Source organism: Lepisosteus platostomus, chromosome 2 (genome assembly GCF_059453375.1).
Source record: "Lepisosteus platostomus isolate fLepPlt1 chromosome 2, fLepPlt1.hap1, whole genome shotgun sequence".
In the NCBI taxonomy this organism is placed as follows: Eukaryota; Metazoa; Chordata; class Actinopteri; order Semionotiformes; family Lepisosteidae; genus Lepisosteus; species Lepisosteus platostomus.
Genome location: NC_142612.1, coordinates 5690020 through 5717330, shown reverse-complemented (window position 1 = coordinate 5717330; position 27311 = coordinate 5690020). Strand labels below are relative to the sequence as shown.

The following is a 27311-nucleotide window of genomic DNA, read 5'->3' as shown; positions in this document are numbered from 1 at the left end:
TAACAATAGTTACAGTATTATGCCATCTTATAGAGAACTTAATTACAACACTTCTCATTGTTGAATAATTTCCTATCATATTATTTCCGGACTATCCAGCTCTGTTGAGGTTATTTAATTTAACTCTCTGATGTAATTTACAAACATTCCTAGTGTTTTGAACGGGTATGTTATCCTTGGACACCTCGGGCTACTGTAACATTTACTATGGAAATCGGATACATTTTTTTTTTTAACACATCGAAACCCAAAAAAACAAAAGCCAATCCGATCCCACCAGCCACCTCTCCACTCCCAGCTCCCCCTCTATCCCATAACCCCCCGCGCCAGGTGCCTCCACCAGAGCGACGGCTTTACCGCCAGCCATTGCGAGAGGGGGAGGCGTGGCCTCCCCCCCCCCGCCTCCTCCCGCCGACGCGATGACGTCGCCCCGTGCGTGCCCAATGGGCGCGCTCGTTTTGTGGACACCGCCAAGATCAGTTTTGTCGGCCGGAGAGCAAGGAGCACAGCGCGCTGGAAGAGGCAGGCTCGAGTTGGGAAACCTGGCGCTGACAGGTTCTAAGAAAACACCGGAGCGCACGGGATAAAAAAAAAAACATTTCCGTGGGTGGAATCTCCCGCGCCGCGCCACGCCACGCCACGCCGGGCCAGGGTTATGAGCCTCGGGTTTTGAGCAAGTAAGTGGCGGACGGACCAGTAACCACCCCCCCCCTCCAGCGCAGAGCAGAGCGTTTCGTTTTACGCGAGGGAGTAGTTTTGACACAGATGGCTGAGGCGACATTGCAGGCGAGCGCCGGAGGGGTCCGCGAAAGTTGAATCCTTACGCCAGGATTGCACGCATGCGAGCGGGGACGTGGGCGATGCTGGCTTCGCCGTGGCCCCCTGCGTGACGAGGGCTGCAGTCCCGGCTTGGTGTAGCCAAAGGTCTGTTATTCCCCTCCACCACCACCACCACCACCACCTCCCCTCAATCCTCTTGGTTCTAACGGCAGTGAAAGTCGGTGTGATCCAGGTCCCAGCTGGGTTACTGAAGGGGCGAAACGACCTGGGCTTTTTTTGTTGTTGTTGTTGTTGCTTTGGGTTTGACGTCCCGTTCCAAGGTAAACACAAACCTCTAGCTTCCTTTGCGGCGGCGACCCCGGCTCTCTGCCTCCCCAAGCACGAGTTATAGCCGTGGTCTGAGATGAGACGAGCGATCGGGACAGAGATGAACTAGCCGCCGTGCCTGCCCTGCACGCTTGAACCCGGGGGAGACGACCCCCAGGACAGGCGCCGGGACCCCCACGGCTGTGCTGCCGGGTGACATGTCGGAGCCGGGACGGGGGCTCGGAGCAGCGTGCGGCGGCGGCGGCCGTGAGAGGCCAAGATGGCAAAGCGACCATTTTGTCGAGGACGGGCTTTCCGAGAGCACGCAAGGGGCTGCGTTTTGAGTTTTGCGTGTCGGCGGTGTAGCTCGGGGTGGCGTTAATTCTGACAGAATGGCAGACTTGGCCCTTTTTTGTGTGTGTTTTCTTTTCAGTTTGGGGTTTCCTGTTGGGTGTACGGGTTCAGACCACCTCTTCCTCTCCCACTGCCAGCCAGCCAGCGCAGGAGCCGGAGTGCAGCTGAATGACGCCGGGGCAGTTGTAAGTTTGTTGCAGTTGATCGGAGGTGGTCGGTGCCTTTTTGTTTTTGGTGGGGTTGGGGGGGTCGTTTTATTATCCGATGAGCTGGCGAAATGAATTCGCGTGTGGTGGCACATTGTAGCAATCGGGGCGTGCAAGTTCAGATGTCTTAGATTTTTGCTGTAACCACCTTTTGGTTTTTAAAGAGGACGTGCGTTTCCGCGTAAATACTTTTTTTTTTACCGAAGGTGCAATAGGAGGATTTTCGGGCAGGTTTTAAGTCCTCACCCCCCCCCATCACGGGGACACGTACTGTATCGCCGAAGCAGGTTGCAACAGTGGCCAGATTAGTCCGGACTCTCCAGTTTCCAGAAACGCGTAGGCCTCACGTCGTCTGTTTTTCTGAAGTTGGGACAAGCCGGCACGATCCAGCCCAGTGTGTTCACGGCCTGGAAGCGGGCTCCCATTTCGCCCAGAAACGGGTTTTGTTTATTTCCGACGGTGCACCTTTTTGTGTTCACAACGCCCGTGCCCGAAGGAATGGAGATGCTGGAGTGCCGGCCTGCTCGGTGAAAGGGATTCAACTTCTTTGGGGACGTAGGGGGGGTATTTTTGCAAAAAAAAAAGGGGCAAAACAAAATGAACATCGTGCTTCCTGAAAGGGTTCGCGTTTTTCTGCACGGTGCAGGGCGGTGTGCGGCTCTCGGGTGCTGTGCCCACGCGTTTAAAACGATACTCTCTCAGCTAGGACAGACCAACCGGAGGCCTAGCGCTTGTTGGGGGGGCCGCTAATGTTATTCAAACGGTCAGGCTGACACCCGGACACGGCTTGCATGTCAATGACAGGGGACTCGTGTCCCTTGTGCGTTAAAATGGACACCACTTTCACCCGGCGAGCACCACCGGCGCTTTGGTGGCAGCTTTGTAGCCGCCTCCTCCTCCTCCTCCTGCTCGTCGTCGTTAAGGAGAGAGTGTGTCGTTGACGGTGTTCAGTCTGGCCTAGAGGGGGGTCTCTCGGGGCCCAGCTGTTGAGCTCAGGGGTGGTGGGGGGGGCTCTCAGTGTCTGGTGTTTTTATTAGGCGCCCAGTACCTTTCTGGATGGGGTCCTGAAGGACAAGGACAAGGCCAAGAGACACCCTGAGCTTTGATGTTCTTTTTTTTTTCCCCCTTCCTTTTCCAGCTGAACTAAATGAACACCTCTCGCGGGGAGCTCGAAAGGTAAAGCCTGCAGGAGGGCCGGAGCCCGGTCCGAGTCCGAAACGGCGCCCCCCCCACCCCCACCCCCCACGCAGGCGGGTTAAAACCGGGCTGACTTCTCTCTCTTGCAGGCAGGCCTTCGCAGAACACCCTGAGCCGTTTTCTCTCCCTCTCGAGACGCCAGCGCATCCCTTCTCCCAGGACTCGGTATCATGGCGAAGGATGTGAGTGAGGGGGTGGGGAGGACACTGGCAGGGGCGGGCTGCGCCTCGGCTCTGTGGCCAAGAGGCCTGGGCTCTGTGCTCTGCTGTTGAGACCGCAGGACCTTCTGCCATCGGGGGGGGGGAGAGAGAGAGCTCATTCCTCATCCTCACTCTCTGGAGGTTCTCTGTACCCGGAAACATCGAAGCAGAGCGTCCTGGGTCTGTACAGAGCCCGCATGCGTGCATTCTCGGTAGGGCTTACTAGTCGTTGACACGACCTCGACATTTTTTTTTCCAATCCCGATTACTTCCCTCCAGGATTTCGGTCGCGTGGAGCACCAGCCGGCCGTTAAACCCTCCACACGCCAGGCCGCGTTTGGCAGTCTCTTCTTGCAGGCTCGTGGCCAGGGTAGCACCCCCAGCGCACGCCTGGGCTCTGCCGAAGATTGTGGGTTTCGTGATGGCAGGCTCGAGCTGCAGTGCAGAAGGGGTTCTTTTGGGTCCATCTCCTGTGATGGCCTTTGTCGGCTGCTTTGTGTCAGTGGTTTACTTGCCTGTGTTGCAAGTCCGCTATGTTTCCCCGAGCAGGCGTGCACGTTAGAAGATATAGTAGCTGGTTTTGTCTTTGCTGCTTAGGTTTTGCCTTTTTGTAAGTGCATTTGTATTCAGCCTTTTATGCCAGTGAGGTCTACAATTTGAAGTAAAAAGTTGAGATTTCTCAGGACTAAACTATTTGAGTAGCAGGTCAAACAGTGTAGGTGAAAGTACCTTAATATTTTTTTAACCACATTGTTTGAGTGCAGTTTTATGCAATGAACATATCTACAGCCTTGTTCTTTTTCCCCCCCGAGGTCTGCTCTTGTGGGCTTGTCATGACGGATTGTCAGTCTTCACACACGTGTTGAAAATGTATTTAAATCGGACCTTCCCCGATATGATGATAAGGATTTTTTTTTTCCAGGGGGTTTTCTATCCATTGTTAATGTGGAAGTGCTGTCTGCTTTTGCATAGGCTGTTTGCATATTGTCGCTTGCAGTTGTGCTGGCTGTGCTGTCAGTGCTGTCCATAGGTGATTGGACTATTCTTGATACCAGAAGGGGCTTCTGCAAGGAGCAGCCTTGTCTTTTTTTTTCTCGGCCTCCCATGGCAGGAGCTGCTTCTCACCCTGGTGCCTGACGTGTGGCGTAAGTGCCGTTCCCTGCTGGCCACTCGAATGTGTGGGGGGAGATGATGGGATAACCCCACAGCAGCCTTGCCCTGCAAAGCCCTTCACACACGCGGGTCTTCTGGCACCTGCTTTCCACTTGCTTTTATGTTCGTGTCCCAAGAGCACCGACCCCTTTTATCACCTCCTTTCGGTGCCTGGGCCCGGTTTCATTCTGAACACTCCTTGGGGAGTTGCCTGGTGCCATGTCCTTGCATTCCGACTAGTTTGCTCCTAAAAAAAAACTCCTGTTGCTTTACAGGAGAACATGATTTGGTTATCTGGTTATTATGGTCTTATTAATGCTGATGGGCACGGTCACCAGCTCTTTGGGTGCTGCATGTTCTCAAACACCCCCTCTCCTTCTGTATTTGCGATCATGTTGTTCAAGCTGAGGTGATTGCATTTTTGCTTTCTCCGCACGTGGGAGATCACCGTAGGAATGCACATTCCCAGTGCCAAATAACTGGGATGTCTTGTTCCGGAGACTCTGCGGCCATGGTATCTGACACTGGTAATTACAGTTCAGTTGCTTTTGACATTGAACCACCTGGCAAAATGAGATCCTAATCGGAAAAGAATTAAGAGTCCGGCAGCTGCAAAACTCTCAACCGGCAGTGTGTGTTTAAGGATCGGGATTGCGTTTGTAATTCGGGAAAACGGGCTCTCCAAAATAAAAAAAAAAGGAACATTTAACCACGTACTTATTTCTTACTATTAATAAAGGTCATGGGCGGGAAGGCAGAGTAATGCTTTGTGAGTGGCAGCACATTTAAAGATGTGCACCTCAGTGGGCGTCTGTGACTGCTGGAATGAGCAGGGTGCCCTCTTTCAGCGTGGTTTACCAGCCTAGCCTCAGTTGTTGCTCTTGAAGGCAGGGGTATTAAAATTAGCACTGGAGGAACCCGAGTGTTCCTTTGGCTTGGTTTAATCCAGGTCAGTTTCCTCGTTAAGAGGGCCTGGGTGGTTCCAAGGGAATGTGACTCCATAGCAGGCACAGAAGAAGGAGAGAGTGAGGAGGCGGGTGCCATTTTCTTGCCCCCTGCCAGCCGTGTGGGTGAATTGTATTGTGTCACGTTTTCCCAGCATTTTCTTTCTTCGTGTTGTAACTTCCGCCTGAAGCTCTTGACAGGTGTAGGCCCTTATTCTGGCAGAGCAGCGTGTCGTCCTGCCCTTGACGATCGATGCGTGTCGGTAAAGAACACAAAACTGGAACTGTGGGGAAAATATGAGGGACAAGTTTTTGGGGGATCTTAAAATAAATGCGCTGTATTAGCCAGCGCTGCTTGGATGCTTCAGAAATCTCATCTACTAAAGGCGTAACATGGGCTTTGTAAATGGTGATTCAGTGTTCATGTTGCTTCCCCTCCAGACAGATCGGCAGGGCTGCTCTTCTGCACCCAAAAAAATCAAACCTGCTTTGATTTATTTCACAACGACACTCAAGCATGAATATACATCGCAGAAAAATTCAAAGAGGGTCCCGTGTTTTGGCTGAATAAATTTATACAAGGTTTATACAAGGTTGTTATATTATTCCGATGGAAACCCCATATGAGGTTTTTGTTTAGTCTAAATAGCACTTGGAGCAAGTTAGTTGTTATGCCTGTAACGTCCAAAGGTAAAAGGACAGCTCTTCCAATGTACTAGAAATTGCGCATCTAGTTAATCATACTGAAGTATGTAAAACATTTGAATTGGCCTTTCCCGTCTGAGAGAGGTGGGAGTGAAGGATTCTAGACCAGTTCTAGACCGCAGCTCTGCAGCACTTTCTGGGGCGTTTGCATTGACTGTAGCCAAGCAGCACTGAGTGGTGAGCTTTCGATATTTATAGGGGTTTTGCATGGCTCACTCGGCTGTCAGCAAGTTATTCTGCAATCCATCCGTTTCCTCAGGTTCCGTTGTAAGTTGAATCAGTTTTGATTTGTCGAACTTCCACATAGGTCAAAACCATGGTATTTTTTTTTTTGCTGATATAGAAGGAAATTATTGACTGCACACATGACTTTAAGCCCTCTTGGGTGAAATTGAGATTTCTTTTTTTGCACAATAATTTTGGGAGCTTCCTTTGCACCTCACTTGATATTCGTTCACTGAATCGTGTATCAGGAACACGAGTTTCATTGGCAGTAGATGTCCTCCCTCCTGTGTTGTTCTTCCTACGGGGAACATTGTGTTTAATCTCTTACGGAAATGTTATTAAAGGCAGCATTGCAGCACAAAGGTTTAAGCTGCTTTTTAATCTTATAAGTATTTGAGTGAGCAGTTAGCATCTAGTATTTGAGTTAGCTCCTTATTGCTTTGCGTGTCGATTTTAGATTTCGTTCCACTCTATGCGTATCTCCGGGTTGGAACAACATTTTGGCGTGAGAACCTTTGCTGCTTAGGTTGTGCTTCTTGAGTGTTTTTTGTTCATTACACTGTATTTAGAGATGGGCGTTTTACTCATCCCTCTCTTTTCCACAACACCGTTGGGCATGTGGGATAGTGTTGACCATGTCAGTTGCTAGTTGCATTTTAATTCCTCATTTTTCCAAAAGGGGGAAGGCAGATTACATGTTATTAATGCCTTTCTGCATTTAAGTCGCTCTGCTCATTATAAGGGAGTCTAGTTTTGTATATCCACCCACAGAGAATATGGTATTTTAATAAGATCACTTTATTAGCCCTATACAATTTCTTGCAGTAGGAGTTTGTCTTTTCGTATACCCCAGCTTGCTCTCCATGAGACACACAGACAGGGAGAGAAGCTTGGGGTCAGAGCGCAGGGTCAGCCATTTATACGGCACCCCTGGAGCAGTTGGGGTTAAGGGCTTTGCTCAGGGGCCCAATGGAGTAGGATTCCTCTGCTGGCTGCGGGATACAAACCGGCAACTTTCCAGCCTCAGGCGCAGATCCTTAGCCACAGGGCCACCGCTCCGGCCACTAGCTTAGAGGAAAAACTCAAATTTTCAAAGCTGTCAAGTGGTAATATTGTGGCAGTAGTTTCTTCTGAGTGCAGTTCCACGACCTCAAAGCACACGATACACCGAGGAGGTGAAACAGAAGTGAGTCCAGCAAACAGACTTCATTACATCAGGAATATAGTCGAGGGATCTGGAAGCCCTGAGACTTGAAGCAAGCCCTCCGGTCAGCGGCATGCAGTTTCAAACCTGCGTACAAGCAGAGAGAGTCTCTGCTCCTGGCCAGAGTCCTTCACGACTCCTCTGTGCGTCACGATCTGTATCTCCTGTTTTGCAGGACAGCAAGCCACTTGCCCGTTAGTTTTCCCCCAACTTCGAATAAGTACCCCCTGGAGCCGTAGCATCATAAGCATTCTACATAGAGTGCGCTGAAGTAGCACAATTCGGTAGCCATGATTAGTAGCAATTCAGTTGTCATTTTGTTCTTCTCTTCTGCTTTCTGTTGTAAATGAGCAGCCCTTTCTTACGAGCACTGAGGGGAAACGGTGAAGCGCAGGTAGCCGCTCTGGGCCTCACGGCGGGGCTGAAATTGGTAAAGCCACTGCCTGGGGCCCAGGCCGGGCTGGCGGATGGCGGGTTCGAGCCCGGGTCGTGCCAGGCCGTGACCGGGATTCTCTGAACGGTGGCGTACCATAGGCTGAGTGTCTCCTAGAGCGAACGTTTGCTCTCAGGAGGGCAGCGCTCTCTCAGGTGACGGGTAACTCCTGCGCCTGCCCCGGTGCCGGCAGGCCGGTGGGTAGTTCTGTTGGAGGGTGCGCCTCTACATCGGTCGGCGCTGAACCTCCTCGCTCGGTGATTTGCTACTGATGTGTAACAAGACCGGTGGCTAAAAGCACTCTTCTTCATTTTCTCATGCGCTCAGTTTCAGGGGGCACAGCTGTGAGCCCCCTAACAAAATGGTAATTCTGTAGATGCCGACTTTTATTATTGTAGCTGCGTTTTTTTTTTTCCTGTTAGGTTCCGTTGAAAACCCATTGCTCTTTTTCTTTTCTTAGGCTGGCCTAATTGAAGCAAATGGAGAGTTGAAGGTTTTCATTGACCAAAATCTCAGTCCGAGTAAAGGTAGGTAAATGCCATTATACAATGACTGGGGAGTGTTGCTAGCCTTAGGCAATTATCATACAGTAAATCAGTGTCGCATTAAGGTTAAGCCTGTAGTTTAGTATCAGTGATTTTTAGTAAGACATACAGAATACATCTTTGCGGAACAGTTTCTGTAAATTGATCATTTTTTAAACTTACACTTTAATTTGTGTACTATAGAAAATTATTTTGCTCTTGTTGCCATAAGATGTTAGTGATCATTCAGTATTCATGTGGCATCTTGTTGGAGGAATCTGGACTTGTTCTGTCTTGGTGCCATCAAATGCAGACATAAGCCTTTTGTCAGAGCAGTACAAGGCTTTTCTGTAGGACGGAGACGTGCTACGTACAAAGGCCAGTCTAGAATATTTTTGATTTCTTCATGAATTCCAGAGTTGACTTGGCTGTTTGGTATGGTGCATTCCGTCTCATGCTGGAAGATCCACCTTCTGTAGCTCCGCCTATGATTGGATGCATCACTGTGCTTAATAGTGTTTTTGTTACAAGACTGCTTTCATTCTCGGTTCATGCATATCTCCAGTCCTTGTACTGCTAAAACCAGTATGTCATGTTTAAATCATGTTTAACTGTCAGCACAGTGTGCTCTTTGTTGAAGCTCTCTTTCATTCTTGGAGAAAAGGTTGTTTTAGTCCTGTTGGACCACACAGCATTGAGGAAGGATACTTAAGATTCCTGTTGATATTACTTGGCAAACTGGGTATTGCTTTGTTTCATGCTTACATTTAAAAAAAAATGGTTTAAATGCAAATAGCTCTTCTCTGTTCAAATGTCTTTGGTTAGTTCTTTGTTGAGCTGGCTAGAATTCATGGGTTGGTTCTAGTTGCACAAATGACGCTCGCTGTACTAAAAGTCTCAGCATGTCCTCCTTGCAAGCTGTTCAGCTGAATCTGTTGGATAGTTGATCATCGCTCTGTGGTTTGCGATGCTTCGGTTTCATTAATAGTACCATGTGGACAATTGCTTCTGGAAATCTGCTGCGAATGCACTTCTCAAGTGTGGATCCTGCTCCTTTATCTTGACGCTGCAGTGCCGGTTCTCACAACAGCACTCGTTGTATTTATATTCACACCAGCAGGGACACAGTATTGGGAAATCATGGAGGCAACAGAAAAGTGTGTGTGTGTATAATGCAGATTAACCAAATGGATACAAAGCAAGCACAGTCCATTAATGTAACATGCAAAAATAATATCCAGGGCCGCTTCCCTTGTTTTCATGCTCCCGTTCCTTTAATGTCGGCCCACGAAAGGCTGTTTCGAATCACCCAGCGCTTTCCATGTTTATTCCACGTTGGTCCCCTCGAGGTCAGTGTTTGTGCCGGTGTGCCCCTGGAAGAAACATCCGCTCGCTGCTCTGCAGGCGGGTCCGCTCACACGCCGTCTCTGCCGGGCCGTCGCCCGTCGCCCGGAGCATTTCCTCTCCCGGTTTGGGGTTGGCTCTCTCCGCCACATCTCTCGTCGGCACACGAGTCGAACACGCCCCCGTTAGGCCCTTGCACGTGGCACTGGGCGAAACTCGAAGACGGGCTGAGACCCGTCGGGTGGGATTGGCCGCCTTCTGCTACGACGTTCGTGTCGCTGCTCTTAACCTGGGCGGTTTCCTTCCCAGTGTCCTCATGTCCACCACTCCAGTCACTGCCTGTGCTGCTTCATCTCGGAGTATGAATCGCCACTTGAACACTTCCGTATTGTAGGCAGCATTGAATTTTAACACAAAGTATATTATCCCCTGGATCATTGTGCATTATATATATACCCTTTTGTTTTCCGTTACTTATGCATTTGTATATTACTGCACTGAAATTCATTTACATATACTGTATATCGGTGGAAATTGAGAAATATATTCAGATTTATGTATCCCTTAAAACATCGGCAGGCATGTACAATACATACACATCGTGTTTTTGTCTTTTTCTGTTCAGATTTTAGGGTTGCGTTGCCCTTTTTGGTAGATTTGAGTTGGGTATGTTTGTAATTTCTAAAATGTGCTGCTCTTTGAGCTTTCATCAATGCAGTTGACTTGCTTTTGCAGTTGTGATTGTTACTCCGTCTGCGAGATCTCTCTGCCCTTTTTTTTTTGTTCATCTTTCAGGCATAGCCTCCTACATAGAGCAAAAAGCCTGACATTAAATAGGTTAATAAATCACTTTTAAAGTCTCGCTGGCGTTTGTCCTTTAGCATACCTGCCAGACAAAAGAAATGCCCAAGTACGAGTGGAGTGTGTAGCAGTTTACATAACCAGTTCAGGCTGACCAGTCATTCACTGGTTTCATTGGCCTTGACCCGAATCTTTTAGAGTGACCGGTGTTTCGTGCTTTCAAAACCTTGTTTTGGTCTTAAAGGGTCAGTTTTTCAGAAGGGGTTGTACATTCCATTTTGCTTGAAGATTGTAGTCTCTTAAGTTATTATCATTTGTTTATTATTGTTATTTTTTACCCAGACAGACTTGGAATTCCTAAATGGCAAAGCAGCCTGTTGGTGGTGCTAGTGTCACTAGGTGGCAAAGCTGCCTTGTTCTGTGGCTGGGTTTTGCTGGCAGATGTAAGCAAACACAGAGGGAGGTGCTCACTCGCCACGTCAGTCAGGCGTTGGCCTTTCCTTGGTCTGAGGATTTTAACATGTTAAAGTCAGCTGCCATTATTTTTTTATTTAAACACTGCTTTGCTCTGTGGATGTCATTTAGTTTGATATCTTGGCTGTTCCGTGCTCTGTTCTTAGAGTTACACTGTTCTGTCCTTGAAAGCCTTTCTTGCCCAGCCGGGTGAACTGCACTGAGACCTAGCAGGGGGCGTTGGGCACCAACTAACCTTGGGTGGGGCTCGTTTCTAGCTATGCTTTGTTGCTGCATGCACTGTGGCTCTCTGGATATCGGAGTATGCATGCGCATTCCTGCCCTTTAAACAAAACAAAACGGGCACCCAAATTCCGTTGCTGATTATATTCTGGCCTCTTCCTTGTAGCTGTACCCACCGTCCGGCCCACAGCTTTCATTCCAAGTGCAGTGTTTGATTGTAGTACTCATTTCAGCGCGTCCAGAACTGCTTGCTGAGGAAAAAAAGTCGAAATATACAGTTTCCTAAGATCTAGGATAGCTCGAAGGGACTGTTCCACTAGATAAACCTGTACCCTGACTGATGCTGGGTTATCATAAGTCTTTTTTGTGTATTTTTGTGCGGATTCTAGGTCAGCCGGTGCCAATTCCAAGCCTGGTAATCCACAGTCATCTTTTCTGGTAGTCTTGCTTCCTATTATTTTGAGTCTTGGAAACCCCAGCGTCGAGATCAGCATATGAACTACAGTGCTGTGAAAAAGTATCTGATGTGATTTCCTCTATTGTTGCGTATTTGTCACACTGGATGTTTTTAGATCTTTAGACAAAATCTAATATTAGATAAAGGGAACCTTAGTGAACAAACAACACTTTATTCTTCTTCTTATTATTATTCTTATAATTATTATTTCATTTATTTAATAAATGCAGTTATCCGACACCCATATCCCCTGTGTGAAAAAGTAATTGCCCCTTTACACTGATTGCGTCACCTTTAGCTGTAACGGCTGCAATCAAACACTTCCTATAATTCAATATCCGTCTTTCACATCGCTGTGAAGGATTTTTAGCCCAGTCTTCCTCGCAGAACTGCTTTTAATCAGAAGCATTGGTAGGTTTTTGAGCATGAGCTGCTCGTTTCAGGTCCTGCCACAGCATCTCTGTTGGGTTTAGCTTTGGATTTTGACTAGGCTGCTCCAAAACTTTACATTTGCTTCTCTTCAGCTATTCTGATTTGAATGTGGACTTGCTTTTGTGTTTTGGATCATTGTCTCGCTGCATGACCCAACTACGCTTCAGTTTCAGCTTACGGACGGGTGACTGGGCATTCTCCTTAAGAATTTTGTGATACAGAGCAGGGTTCATGGTTCCTTCGATTATGGCAAGTTGTCCAGGTTCTGAGTCAGCAAAGCATCCCCACTCCATCACCCTGCCACCACTGTGTTTTTCTGTTGCTATGACGTTCTTACTGTGGAATGCTGTGCTTGCTTTCCGCCAGACATTATGGGACCCATGTCGTCCAAAAAAAATCCTCTTTTGACTCATCTGTCCATAGAACATTCTCCCAAAAGAACCATCCAGGTGCTTGGGGACCATCCAGGTGCTTCTTGGCAAATGAGAGATGAGCATTTGTTCTTCTTGGTTAGCAGTGGTTTCTGCCTTGCTACTCTCCCATGAAGCCCATTTTTGCCCAGTCTCTTTCTGATTGTGGAGTCATGAACGCTGACCTTAGCTGAGGCAAGAGAAGCCTGAAGTTCTTTGGATGTTTTTTTAGGATCCTTTGTGACTTTCTGGATGATTTTACACTGCGCCCTTGGAGACATTTTGGCAGGCCGGCCACTCCTGGGAAGATTCACTACTGTTCCAAGTGCTCTCATTTGGAGATTGTCTCTCACTGTGGTTGGGTGGAGTCCCAGAGCCTTAGAAATGGCTTTGTAACCCTTTCCAGACCAGATATCAACAACCTTTTTTGTGATCCCTTCAGGAATTTCCTTTTGATTGTGGCATAATGTGCTTGTTGAATCTTTGTGCTGGCAACTTGACTGATGGTAAGGGTCAAAATACAGTATCTGAGCTTTATATTGAGCAGGGCCAGCTGTAACCAAGCCTGGCTGTGTTCAATCAGCTGACTCTAATTATCCCTTTAATCGGTTTGAGGTATAACGCACTGATTGCAGTGAGGTTGGAAAGTCATTGATGGCTCGTAGAGGAATCTTTAGTGTTCCGCATAAGTGTGGTTCTGAAGGGGGAACTTAAATTGTGGTCACCTCTCATCGAGTATTTGTCAGTGGAGCTAACAGAATTGTTGCTTAAGGGTCAGTGTTTGTTGAAGTGAATCCCTTGGGGTGTTCCACACACTGAGGCAGGAGCGGAGTGTTGCTGGATTTGGAGTGGAGACAGGGTGGAGGGAGCTAGAGAGCTGGATGGGACTTGAAGGCTGGAGATGTGTTTTTATACCAATATCTTTATGATATTGTGTACAGTCTCCTTTCGTGGTGGGCTATTTTTTTTTGTTCACTTACTCTTATTTCTCTTTAATGGTGGCTTGTGAATGTTGTTGAAAAGTAATAAAAGTGAGGAGGGGGGAGGAAACTCACCGACGTCTCATCTTTACGAGCTTGATTCCTTTTCCACCCCCCAGGTGTGGTGTCGCTGGTGGCTGTTCATCCCTCCACGGTCACCATGGGGAAGCAGCTCTTGCCGAAGACGCTTGGGCCCTCCAACGTCAACATCACGCCGCACATGGTAGGCGCCCGGGCCGCTGGCAGGCTAGCTTTCGGGACGGCCATCTTCAGTGGCTGTGGTACCGTTGCTAGGGTAGGAAGGAACTACTTTGAGATCCTTATAAGTCTCCGAAACCAAGGTGGTAGGGAGCGAATGTCTCATTTATAGTGTAAACGAGCCGCCCACTATGGGAGATGTCTCAACTGATTAAGCATCGTGAGCGATTCGTTTTTTTTAATGAACAGTTTTTGGTTTTCGTTGCCATACCCTCCTGGTCCGAAGTCGCCAATCGTTTCCTTGCGTCTTGGCGCCCCGAAACGGCACCCGCCCTGCACGGGGCGAGTGAGGGTGAGCTGGCAAGGCTGAGTCTTGGGACCTTCTGAAAACACAGCGAGGCGTGTCGTCGTCAGTGAGAGAAGCAGCACATCCCTCAGGCAGCCGGTTGCAGTCTGACAGGCTGGAGAGATCTGGCCAGCTGATCTCCACCGTGCGCTAGGAAGCACTCTGCCAGGCTGGACCTCATGCCCTCTGGACCATATAGGCTTTAGTCTACACTCGGAGCAAGTTTGTCCCTGTTAAATCATTAATTTTGAAGTAAATCCTTCCGTGTCATTACCTGGGTTGTGCTTTACCACAAATGTTATCAGGGCGTGTGGCGTTTTAAAATGCCTTTTCACCGATGTTTTTGTTCACCGTGTGACGTCTTATCGAACACCCAGTCGAGGAACTTATAATGGTAATACGAATCCCAGAGTTTAGAGATCACCTTTCAGCTCCAAATTAAAAGTAACAAAATACCTCTCCATGTGCACATGCTGTTCCCTGTCTCCACACCTATCATGTTAGGGCTGCCCCTCATCCGCTGAGTTTACTGCTGTGGTAGGCCCTGAACACTTGCTGACTCGCTTCTCTGACACACCTCCAACTCCAGAGGTGTAAGAGAAGTCAACATTCCAGTTCATGCAGTTCCAAAAACCTGTTGGAGGCTTCCAGTGTATCACAGCAGCACTTTAAGTGAGACCAGTTTAACGTTCTGCAGGTCACCCCTAGATGACCAATCGTCATTAACTGGTCGGCAGTTTCATGCCAGTAAATCCCAGTTCAGACGGTCAGAAGCCCTTTGCCGATTTCTCTTGGAGCCCACGGAAAGGGCTCCCGGAGTCCGGCCAGATGGCAGAAGCTGGCATCGCCAGCAGCAGGCAGGCACCTGTCTTGTCCTTGTGGAGTCTCAAGCTGAGGAACCCCTGCTGGGCCCCAGTCCCCCCCAACCTGACGAGCGCTCGATTTAAAGTTTTCGCCTGCAATTCAGGAATCCTGCCTCAATCGGAGTCGCAGCATGGTGACGGCCTGAACCGGCAGCGTGAGCTGCAGGGCTCGGCGTGCGTGTCTTTCCCCTCGGAGCTGTAGGAGAGCTTTGTGGTAGTGGAAGACCTCAGCTTGGGGAAGCTAAATTCTCTCATTGCTCTTGCGACATATAACAGTAAAAGCTTCATTGTCATTTGTAAAATTCTGTTTTCCAAACAGTATTTTAGATCTTCCCTGTTTTCCCTCATGCAATTATCCATTTGTTTCTGAAATACGTGCTTTTGTTTTAACCATATACGCTTGCAATATGCAATTGGTATTTGAGTTCTTCTCTAATCATTTCTGTAGGTAATGTCAAATTCCACTGACATGCTTGATGGGAAAGATTTATTTCCTCTGTTCTTTTCCCTCAACTTCATAACTGTTGTCCAGTATGCATGTCCTCCTCCTGAACTTTGATTAACCTTAACTAGGGTTTTCTGCCCTCAAAACCTTGACCTGCACTCCACCTGCATTTCCATGGTCCAAGACCTTTTCCTTCTTATGAACACAAAGCTAATTGCTTAGCAATATGCGGTTCTGCGGTTAAATATGCTGTCTTTTAGGAAGTGTGCATTCTGAGATTGCCAAGGCACTGGACACACTGCTAAGGTACCCTGCAGTAATAAGTCTAAAGGTGTTTAATGATAATGCCTCCATTAACATTGGCTGAGGTGACCTGGGCTTTAAGCTGATAAAGGAAATCTTCCTGTCAGCACCGAGTAATGGGGTCAGAGTAAATACCAGCATCATCCAATTAATGTGCTAATGTGTTCTTGAGTGAAATAAGCATCTACTAAGATCCCTCAACTGCAAAACCTTAGGTGCACAGCTTATTCCCCTAATTTAAAAATAATTCAGAATTACGTAACAGGATTTAAGGGATTTGCATCTGAAGGGATTTCCTTTTTGTATTTTTAATTCATCCCAATGGTTCGACTCGTAGTAAAATCCCCTTGGCATTCTAAAACTTTCTTTCCGAGATACTTGGGGTTTGATTCTGAACAAACCGAGAGGCCCGACATGCGCGTGTTCCCTCGCGAAGTGCCGTCGGAGAGCCCCATGAACCCAGGTGTTCTCGTGGCCGGTCCTTTCGCCGTCGTCCCGTGGCGTCGGCGCGGAAACTGAGCGGAGGTGCCGTTTCTCCCCCAGGTGATCAGTACCCCGCAGCGACCCGCGGGTACGAACGCCATCCTGGTGGGCAGCTCCAACACGCCCAGCGGCCAGTTCCTGACGCAGAGCCAGGCGGGCGACGCCTTGCCGTGGCCCACGGGGTGAGTGAGGCGGGGGCGGCACCCCGGGATGCAATTCGGGGGGGGCCTTGTGTTGTCCTTGCCAGCCTTTAGAGGTCCACAGAGCCACCGCCCCGCCCCAAAAGCGCTGGTCAGAAGTGGGATTCGAACCTACGCTTCCATTCGGAGACCAGAACACCCATTGCGATACACCCATGTATTGTGTCCCTCCTACGCATTAAAAATTAATTTGCCCCCGATCCCGTCTTCATAGGTCAGCTTCTTATGTAGGGAGCATGACGAGTGGCGGGAAGGACATTGTGATTTGGGGAAACTCCCTCTGCCGTGTTGTCATCCTTCAGATCAGATTTCGGAGAGATTGGATGCGCCCTCCCCAAATTTTGCACAAATCCGAAACATCTCATGCAGTTTACTTTTGATGGGACAGCAACGGCTACTGGGAGAGAAACTGTTCTCGGCTGCCTGATATTTATTGATTTAATGTTTGTGTAGGACCAGTGCAAGCATGGGTTCTTAAAACCTGATCTTGAATTCTGTTTTAATGCTTTTTTTTTAAAAAAAGGCTAATTTAAATTGAGATTTCGACGGCAAACTCTGAAAGTGGAGAGCAATGCCCTGTTGGAAAGCTTCTTAACAAAAACACTTTAAGAATTAGTTCGACGCATCCTTAACTTGTATACATGCCTGTTTTTAGAGAGTGTTGTTAGAGCGCAGCAGAAAACGGATTGTAACCCCTGATCTCCGGCCTCTCTGTTCGCTCTCTGGGTCTGTTCAGGAAGCGGAGTAAGAAAGGCGAGAAGAACGGCAAAGGGCTCAGGCACTTCTCCATGAAAGTGTGCGAGAAGGTCCAAAGGAAAGGAACCACGACCTACAACGAGGTGGCGGACGAGCTCGTGGCCGAGTTCAGCAACACCGACAGCCACATTTCACCCAGCGACTCGGTGAGTGCTGCTGTCGCGGTACCAGAGAGCCGTGGAGATGTCTCGGCTGCAGGTTTCGTTTTCATCCAGGTTGTTGGCTGGACGGGCTAGTTGGCGTCTGCTGGGGAAAAACCTGATCAGAAATGCTTAACATTGACAGCCCCATTTCAGACACTGTGCGCTCAGGCTTTGTGTTGTAAGGCATAGAGCTACATGTTTCCTGATGATGCAAAATGTCTGTTAAATGTTTTTCCCAAGGGGTGACTTGTTCAAGACGGGTTGCATATTGCATTGACTTATTATTTTGTAAAACTCAAATGCCTTAGATCCAATCTTGTATTGGTAATGTGCATCACTAAAATTATTTTTAGTGGAACTTTTTCACAGTGGATGTCAAGATGTTTGAAAGTGCTGTGTTTTTAGGATCATACCTATTAAATCTGTAGATTGGGTGCCATTTCTGTGAGGCTGAAATTCTCGATTCTGTCATGGCAGCATGTCTATGACCAGAAGAACATTAGACGCAGAGTCTATGATGCCTTAAACGTGCTGATGGCAATGAACATCATCTCCAAGGAGAAGAAGGAAATCAAATGGATAGGACTCCCCACCAACTCAGCTCAGGAATGTCAGAATTTAGAGGTATGAATGCAGCAGAGCAGGTGAGAATAACCTGCATTTTATTTTCCAGCTGTATTGTTTTTCATTTTTGCTGTACAAAGAGCTGTCCTTGATCTGCTCCTTTGTAGGGTGTTATAGATCTGGTATATAGCCTTTATTTAAAGGTGACATTCTTCTGGAGCTTGGTCTATTTGGCAAGTTTAAATACTAAGCATGAAAAATGTATAATTCTGTGCATGTTTCTGAAAAATACAGGTATAAGATATCGATTCAAGATTTCTTTATTTGCCATATACAACAAGTGTTTGGAATGCTTACGTGTTCAGCTGTACCCGGTAACATTAGAGGAAAAAATATATGCACAAATGACAAACAGACATGGACAATAGGCATGATAAAATAGCCAAGACAGGACATAGTGCAAACAGTGCAGTACCTTAAAGTGCAGGTGCTCATTTGAGCCATTTAAGATGTGGACTGATTAGTCATTTTTGGTGTCATGGATTAGTCATTAAGGTTAATGCTCGAGTGACTTTGGTTTTATAAACACTAACTTCAGTATAGAACAAATGAGGTGATTTAACTTTTTTTATGTCAAGTCTTGAAAATCAAATAAGCACAGAAAGGAAAAAATATCAAGTTCTGGAGTGATCGAGGACGGAAATTAACCTCAAGACACCTCCAAAATCGGGGCTTCATCTTTGTGATGGTTTTTTTACACATCTAGTTTGACTGCCTCAGAAACGTTAGGTCCCAAGCATTAATTAGTAGCCGACAGACTGCACAGCGCTGCGTTGATCGAGTCATGAGACCTCTCTTGCTGCCCTCCCTGCAGGCTTACCCTGCAATTCCACAAGGATAGTGTGCTCAGGCTGCTCGCGAAATGTTATTCTTATGAGATGAGAATCTGGATGACCAGTTCGCCAGATTTAAACCCCATTGAACATCTGTGGGGTGGGCTAAGACACTGTGCATTATTTAGGGATCGGAGACTATGGAAAGAGTAGACCTGCATGTCCAGTCTCTGCAAAAATCCAACAAAAACCTATCCAGAACAACATCTGCAACTTTGTGAAAAGCAAGTGAGTTGTGCCGCATGTATTGATTTTAGCAGCGGCCACACAACCTACTAGCCTCACCGACTTATCCCGTTTATGCCAGAATGTTAATCAGCGTCATGAGTTTTGCTTGGTCAACAAGTTGTGCCTTCCACAAAAAATCTTCGAGGAAATTTTGTGAACGTTGTCGTAAGTGACATGTCGTTTGATGCACCGTGTATTCTTCACCGAAAGAGGAATGTCAGACGCATCTCAGCTTGAGAAAACATGTTCCTTACTGACAAATGCTACAGCCAAATATTGTGTCGCTTCGGAGAAGTGCAGTATCCTGCAGGTTCGCTTTGTGGGTTGGGTATGGGTTTATGGGTCGAAAAATCACTAAGGCTGTGTGAGTGACAGAGGTGCCCGTCGACTTGGCGTATAAAAGTCATCTTGTTTTTTCAGGTGGAGAGACAAAGGAGGCTTGAAAGGATAAAGCAGAAGCAATCCCAACTGCAAGAGCTCATTTTACAGGTAAGCAGAAATGAGCGCGGCGGCTGTCTGTGGAAGTAATTAAAATCTGATCCGTTCCTTAAGTGGTTATTTCAGTGAAAACATTTCTGGGTATACCCTGTTAAATGTGTACTTACCAGAAAGGACTTGAAATCCGTCTTGAGTTACTATGCTTCAGCACCACCACTGTGACGGCCCTTGTTTCTTTGCTTGTTACTTCCTGCCGATCTGTAAAATCCATAAAATGCAAAGTCCTTATTTAAAATGGCTTTTCCAAATCCAGCACTGTTGCAGTGGTGATTTCGTAAGTCAGTCCAGTGTTGGGAACAGTTTCACACTGTCCGGGTTGGTCATTCAGTGTGTCTGGCCTGGCTCTCTGCGGTAGCTTGAGTTTGCTTCATGAGCTGACATGTTGGTTTCTGTGGAGGAAATTGTGTACTTGGGTATTGTTTCATTGGAGTAGTTTTTGGTAATCCCGTGGATTGCTTACAGCATGTGTCAACATTGTACACATGGGCGTTCTGGCTAAATATGTAATTACACTGTGTGTTGTGAAAATTATCATCAGAAAATCTGTGCTCAGCACATTTCAAATGGTACAAGTGAGGGAGCTGCATCAGCATGCGTAGCCTGCAAAGCAACAGGTAAAGGTCTATTCCACGCTGAAAGGAAAACAAAAGACAACACTTTAGCTGTGGAGCCTTCTTCGGTAGCATAATGTGCACACCTGAAGGTGGCTTCACAGCCGAAACATTGGAAACGCCAGAACGGAATAAATCTTTACCTGTTCCTTTTAAGTAGCACACATGGCTTGGGAAAAGGAACCCCTTTAATGTGGTTTTGTTTTCTGTGTTTGTAGTTCTTGTTCTCTGATGTGAGGAGGTGAGGCTGTTAAAATGCCTCCGTTTCACTTTGTCGAACCAGTTCCCATTTTCTCCTGATCCTTCCTGGCAAGGGACGATGCCATCTGTCGAAAGCAGAGACTGGCACGGTGGATCTCAGGGCACGTTTGGCTCTTGCCCGGGAGTCTTAAGTATGGCGACGGCAAGAAGGTTTGCCTGCCTTCCTTACTTCCTGTGGTCACATGGGTCTCCTGCCACGACTGGGAACCTCAGTGGCTTCTTTGTAATGTTCAGCAGAACATAACCAGAAACAAACGTTTCTAAACCCACATTGCAAGATTCTAAAGTACTAAGTGTGGTATATTGGCAGGGGCTTGGCGCATTGTAGAAAGGGCGGAAATGAGATGTACTGATTAGTCCTCAATTGAGCGATATTAGGTTGTGAGCGTCTTGAGTTTTTCCATGTACTTGTAGTGGGAGGAGGTTTGTGACCTCCGATTGCTGCAGCTGATTTAACGGGTCTTTAGACCTGAGCGGTGTGGTATTTTACCATTTTCCCACGATTTTCTTTTTTAAAACAGGCCTCCACCAAACATCAGTGGGCATCTACTGAAATTCTGCACTACCTTTTAGTGTTTCCGCTCAGTAAGGGAGCCAAATAGATCAATACTTGATCTATTTATTTTCCTGCTCAATCGGATACAGGGATGGTATTTCAAGGCTGTATTACCTACCACTTGGCACAGTGTTCCCTTGTGAGGTCAGCTCTAACATGGCTGATACATGTAAAAAGACAGATGATCAACATGTTGTGACACATCTTTGGTATCCAGTAGCCTACAGCGATGATTCATTTCCCTTCAGTGTCTTCCTATTTTTATTGTCAAGTAGAATGCAGAAGAGATTCACTGGCATCAGGATGGAGAATCACTGGCATCAAAGTAGCTGCATTAGCCTTGTTCCTCTCCTTCTAAATACAATCACTTTTCACTGCATAAAAACCTTTGCCTGTTTTTAATGTTAAGACTATTTAAACGCTTTCACATGTCTGTGTAAAATCTTATTTTATTCTTTATTTTGTTGTAATATTGATCATTTGTGCTTTATGCATGTCTAATTTGCTAGTCTTTGTGGTGTCTGTTAAAAGAAAAATGGGGAAAATACACCAATAGAGTATATAAATGCAAATGTTTTTTAAAGAGCCACGGGAATAGCAGTCCTGCACCTTACAGTGGGCTATCACAATGCTGGCACTATTAAGATTGGGAAAGGGAGTTAACATTCGTGTCCATTTGCTCAAAGTGAATCTCAAAATAGGCAATATACAGAAGAGAAATATTCAGTACCTTTATTGGTGTGTTGGAGTAGAAATTCTTAAATTCATGTTTGTTTGAAGGATGTTTTTTTTCCATCTTTCCATCATGTGACTGCTTGTCCTCCTCGCAGCAGAACAGGTTGGGGGAGCAGAATAAGAGGCATACAGCGCCCTCGGTTTCACTCACCCCGCGGCCTTTTCCTCTTCCAGCAAATTGCCTTTAAAAACCTCGTCCAGAGAAACCGCCAGGCGGAGCAGCAGATGAGCAGGCCCCCTCCCCCCAACTCGCTCATACGCCTGCCGTTCATCATCGTCAACACCAGCAAGAACACGGTCATCGACTGCAGCATCTCTAGTGACAAGTAGGCACTGCGCTAGCTCCGGGGCTGCTCGGGTGTCAGGTCTGACAAGACTGTAAACGGTCTCCCTAACAGTGACTCGAGTAACGCTCCCTGACTCAAGAGGAGGCCATGTGCTTGTCTGGCATTTTCTGCTTTCCGTCTTGCTTTCCTGATATGTTGGAGCCTAAAGTCTTGCCGAGCACGTTGGCTCTGTAGTAGATCGAGATGAGGTCAGCCAGACTCTCCCTGATCTCCCGGGCCAGGTAGCAACTCTTAAATCGGCAGCACCCCATCACAGGAAAACCAATGAGCTCTGCTCTAACGAAATACTTCAGTTTTCCTAGAGTGTGACAGTCAGAATGATGTTTCAATGCAACATCGCTGCTCGAGCTTTTAGGGAGATGTCAAGTAATCTTTCATGTAACTATTCCAGTGCAAACGTGGTTTGGATTTGACCCATAGCAAGAAGACCAAATGGTTGTTGAACCAAGATCTGGAAAGGGTGAACAAGTGACAGTTGTGTGACTTCGAGCATTTAAATGTAAGCTGTGATGTAAAACTGGTTCAGACAGGTGTATCTGAGCTTTTTTAAAGTGAGGCAGGGATGCATCTAGCTGACCAGTTAGTGCAGCGATTTCTGTTGCTTTATATTATTGATAGTAATAATATAGGGTTGTAGAGGTTCATCTCCTTTTCTCTTCTCCTCCCTTCCCCTTTACAGGTTTGAATACGTGTTTAATTTTGACAACATGTTTGAGATTCACGATGACATCGAGGTGCTGAAGCGGATGGGGATGGCCTACGGTTTGGAGTCGGGGAAATGCTCTCCGGAAGACCTCAAAGCAGCCCAGAGCCTGGTGCCTAAAGCTCTGGAACCATACGTCATAGGTCTGCTTCCCCACTTCTTAGCCATTCGCTGCTCACTCTTTCATTGTCTGTGCCGTTGTTTATAATTCCTATGTCTTTTAATACTTCAGTCTTCCGAGGGACTGAAGGCAAGAGGCAAAAGCTAGGCTTGGTTTTGTAGATTTTCAGCGTGAGGCTTCATTTGTTAGAAGTACTTGTACCACAGTGCGTGCATTCAGAGGTGTAACGTCTGTACAGAATAGTAATAGTTCTCAGCAGTGTTTAAAACCTTTCCCTTTTAACTGATTTCCACGCCTGTCTTATACTGTTTGCTAAACATACGCTTATAGCATCAATAAACAGTTTGTTGGTGCAGTGGGACAGACATACAATGATAGAGTGCCGTCGTCGCTGTGCTCTCTAGAAATCGCACATTGGTATGCGTGCAGTGGACTGGAACGGTCCTCAAGGAGCATGCCTGGAGGATTTTCCTGGTTGTGAAGAGCTTCTCTTTTCTCTTGCAGAAATGGCTCAGGGATCAATAAGCAGCGTGTACAGTTCTGTAGGTGTGTCCTCTAACGGTGGCCAGTATCACACTGGCAGGTAGGTGCTCCCTGTGCGCTTTCCGGAGATGTGGCTTTGTAATGTTTCCGACAGTTCTAGATGGCAGTTAACAGACTGTAGAAAGCCAGCAGCTATATCACCCTGCAGCTCACAACTGGCAGCCCTCTGCAGCTCAGTAGGTGTGAGCCTGGTCAGTACCTGGATGGGAGACCTCCTGGGAAACTCTAAGGTTGCTGCTGGGAGAGGTGTTAGTGGGACCAGCTGGGGGCACTCACCCTGCAGTCTGTGTGGGTCCTAATGCCCCAGTATAGGGACTGGGAACACTACACTGTAAAAAGGCGCTGCCCTTCGGATGCGATGTAAAACCGAGCTCCTGACTCTGTCGTCATTAAAAATCCCAGGGCGTTTCTGAAAAACAGGAGGGGTGTTACCCCAGTGTCCTGGCCAAATTTCCAATTGGCCCTTACCAATCATGGCTTCCTCGTAACCCCCATCTCTGAACTGGCTTCATTACTCTGCTCTCCTCCCCACTGAGAGCTGATGTTTGGGGAGTGTACTGGCACACTCTGGCTGCCGTTGCATCATCCAGGTGGATGCTGCACACTGGTGGTGGTGGAGGGGATCCCCATTACCTGTAAAGCGCTTTGAGTGGAGTGTCCAGAAAAGCGCTATATAAGTATAAGGAGTAATTATTAAAAAAACGTGGAGTAAACCGTATGATTTTGTCCATAAGAATTTGAGTGAGGTTGAAACTGTTTAATGGAGGAATTCCTTTTATAAGCCTTAGATCCACCAGCTGCATGTCTCGGCAGAATTCGCTTTACTCCGAAGCCGAGCATGTTGAAATACATGATGTTCTAAACAGAACATGGTGATCAGTCTTTAAATCCGTTTTGTATGGTACCAGCACACTGCAAACTCGCTTATATGTTGGACTTTATATCAGGGTGATATGCTGCTGCCTGCCGAGTCTTATTACATTTGCATGAGTTATGTCATTATCTAGATACTTCATTATGTCTTCTAATACAGCCATAAGACAAACATTGTTTATGAGCCAGTTCCCTTCATATCGGATGCTAGGAACCTATAATAATGTGCAGGGTAGGCCTAGATTTGGTAACCTGAGCACTTTAAAAAGAATTCTGAATTGCTGAACTAGAATGAATCTCTTGAAGGAAGTGCATTTCTTTTAGAGTAGCCAAGTATTTGCATTATTCGCACTCAAATTGCCCATTGTGTGTTTTGCACATCTTGCCTCTCCACTGTGGCCAGAGCAGCTGCACCCGGGAATGAGGAAGTGTGGGCAGGAGTAATCCATTGTCACTTCCTGTTGTAATGCTTTTATCTAGGGTCCTCATAATCTCCAGAGCTTTCAGTTCTTGCATCTGGTGTTCGACATTCCCTGTAGTTCTGGAATTGTTCAGTGTTCAAAGTGAAGTCGAGTAGATTGTATCACCTTGGTATTACTCCTTGGTTTTGCACGATCACTGGAAGATCCTAGCTATTGATTTATTACTGGGAAAAACATCTGACCCTGATGATTTAAATGCTCTTAATCCTTTTACACTGGAACCTCACTTTTAATACAATTACTCAGACCTCATCACTTTCCTACATCGACTTCAGGCATTGTCTGTTTTTGGTGAGCTCCTGTGTAAATCAAAATAGCCATTTTTAAGCCCATTTACAGTTTCACCATGATCATTTTCTTTGTTTTAAACATTTGGTTTGCTTTGTTTTCAATGTTCCAATAGATGGAAAATGAAAATGCTTGCAGTGGTCTTCAGGGCTTGTTTTAATTTTTGCAGTGAAAGACTGTAAGTGAGTAGAGAAATGCAATATTCGTGCCGGGCTAGGACTCTACAGATGTCCTAGTCGGCTATACAAAGTAAAGAACTGTCAATCAGAAATATTTTTAACGTTTGCATATAATAATATTGGCTGTTTAGTTGTGCTTTTCCAAAGTCTTCTCTAATGCATGGCTCTCAAGTTACTAAGTTTTATCATTTTATAATATTCAACACTTTTATATAACTACAGTGAATTACACAATGATTAATAATTCAGCTGGCGAACATGGCTGGGGGGTGAAAATGGTTTTGCGGTTCAGTTTATCGGTAGGGTGGTTCGTCTCCCGTACAGCCCAACACAGATGGGCGTGTGCGACCTGTAACTCGCCCTGTGTGTGTGTGTGTGCGCGCAGCGACAGCGGAGCAGACGGGACAATGGCATCCAGCTCGAATGGCTCCCACTACAGTGGCTCCCGGGTGGAGACGCCCGTGTCCTACATGGGAGACGACGACGACGACGAGGACGACTATGACGAGAACGACGACGAAGAGTAACCCCCCTCCCCACCCACCCACCCACCCGCCAGGTCCCGGCAGCACAGCGGCCGTCGTCAGGAGCACCCCCTCCGCACTGCACTCTCTCCTTCGCCTCCGTCGTTTGCATTTTCGATTATTATTTTTTTATGGGTGGGTTCAGACGTTTGTTCGCCTGAAGACCAGCTGGAAAAGACTGCTGGGCTTTGTTAGCCGGAGCTGCGCAGGCGAGGTCACTCTCCCGCCTTGTATCTTTTTCCTCTGCTTCAGTCGCCTTCGGTTTGGGTCGCGGACAGCCTGCAGATGAGGTGTAATATTAAGGCTCTAGGCACTGTAGCACCGTAGAATGCACTAAGCCCTGTGATGTTACCCTAGAGGGGTATAGCATGGTTATACCTAGGTCAGGTTTTCAAGGAGCAAGCTATTAGGAAACTAGAGGAAGACAGATGTAGTTAGGAGTCATGTGTGGGTTTATTTTTTTGGATTGTGTTCATTTGAAAATTCTCTTCCTTTGCCATTATTTTCTTTTTTACTCCCAATTCTTAATTTAAAGACTAAAAAAAGGGATTGCTTCTAAAATGAATGCAGATCAGGTTTCCCCCCCCACTCCCGAGACACGTATCAAATTAAGACACACATCCCGGGAAAGCGTTTGCAGGTGAAAAGAGTGGTTGGCTGATTTTGGGATTGTTGCCTCCAAAGATTGATCGGCGAAACCTAAATGTTCACATACCTTAGAACATGTGGCCGTTTTTCTGTGAGGTTTGTTTGGAGCAGCTCCTTCATGTATTAAGTTTTGGTGTATACATTTTGTTTTGTAAAGTCGATTGAACGCCTTTTCCTTTTTCTCTTCCATGTTTTTTTTTTGTTTTGTTGACTGCCATTTTCTGGGCAGCTATATTTGCGAATCTGTTCAGTGTTTGGAATGGCTAGGTTTATAGAAGGTGCCTGATTTCTCACAGGCAGAAAATATGAATTTTGTGGTGTTTACATGCATACAAATCTCTCCTTTTAAAACAAATGTACTGACACTTAAGTACCTTTTCATGTAATCTAATATAAGTGTGAAATTAAATATAGAGAATGTTTTAACAGTTTTTTAACTCGTTTCTTTGGAAGATTTTTAAAGTTTTATAAATCAATTGCTGAACAGGTAGTTTCCTTTTTTATATTTATATATATGTGTGTTTATATATATACATATGTGTATATATGTATGTGTGTATATACACCAATTTCTTCACAGCTGCGATAATGAAAACCAGTACTCATGGTCTCTACCAGCTCTTAAGACTCAAGTCTTTTTTTAATAAGACAAATGAACATTTCTGTAATCTGTTGGAGAACAGAGAGACTTAATTGTCTGATCTGTTTAATTTGCCACTGTTAGTTTTATTAATAAACAGAGCATGGGCATTTTTTTTAAGAAAAGGTTTTGTCGTCTTTTCTCAAGTTGTTGTTTCTGCATTGATTCTCTTTTTGAAATTGCAGAACTGCCGCTGGACATTTGATTTTTGTTGCTGCTCCTTGGTTTTTACGCCGCACTTCAACATGCTGTTAGGACTGACCATGACCCAGCAATCGTTCGGCATGCGAGACCGCCGATCTCCGAATGAGTCATCGTGCTTTTTTGTGTTTGTTTTCCTGTAGTCCCATGGGCAGTACTCGGACAGGAAACAGATGTGGAAACTGGAGCGGGACAGTTTCAAGTGACCTGTCAAATAGCCCTGCATGTCTCGGAGGTGGGAGGCCGTGAGACCCCCCAAGCAAAGTACAGGGAGAATGTGCAGCCCCCTCAAGTTGTGCACACTTTCACCTTAAGACAGCAGACTCGAG

At 46.6% G+C, this 27311-nt stretch overlaps 1 protein-coding gene across 8 annotated transcripts; it reads left to right on the top strand.

Moving 5' to 3' along the window:
• The first annotated feature begins 465 nt into the window (after positions 1-465).
• On the top strand, positions 466-26906 carry tfdp1b (transcription factor Dp-1, b). 8 transcript variants are annotated; one of them, XM_088647358.1, is made up of 14 exons: positions 466-677; positions 1520-1625; positions 2785-2822; positions 2933-3025; positions 8167-8233; positions 13470-13573; positions 16049-16170; positions 16925-17090; positions 17565-17711; positions 19193-19261; positions 21608-21759; positions 22460-22626; positions 23109-23187; positions 25355-26906. In XM_088647358.1, the coding sequence occupies exons 4-14, from the start codon at positions 3014-3016 to the stop codon at positions 25494-25496; spliced, it is 1227 nt and encodes a 408-aa protein (XP_088503484.1). In that variant the 5' UTR covers positions 466-677; positions 1520-1625; positions 2785-2822; positions 2933-3013; the 3' UTR covers positions 25497-26906. The 8 variants fall into 8 exon arrangements, with proteins under 8 accessions (XP_088503484.1, XP_088503491.1, XP_088503537.1 ...); XM_088647382.1 differs by lacking the exon at positions 466-677 and adding an exon at positions 720-1100; XM_088647365.1 differs by lacking the exon at positions 2785-2822.
• The last annotated feature ends 405 nt before the right edge of the window (positions 26907-27311 follow it).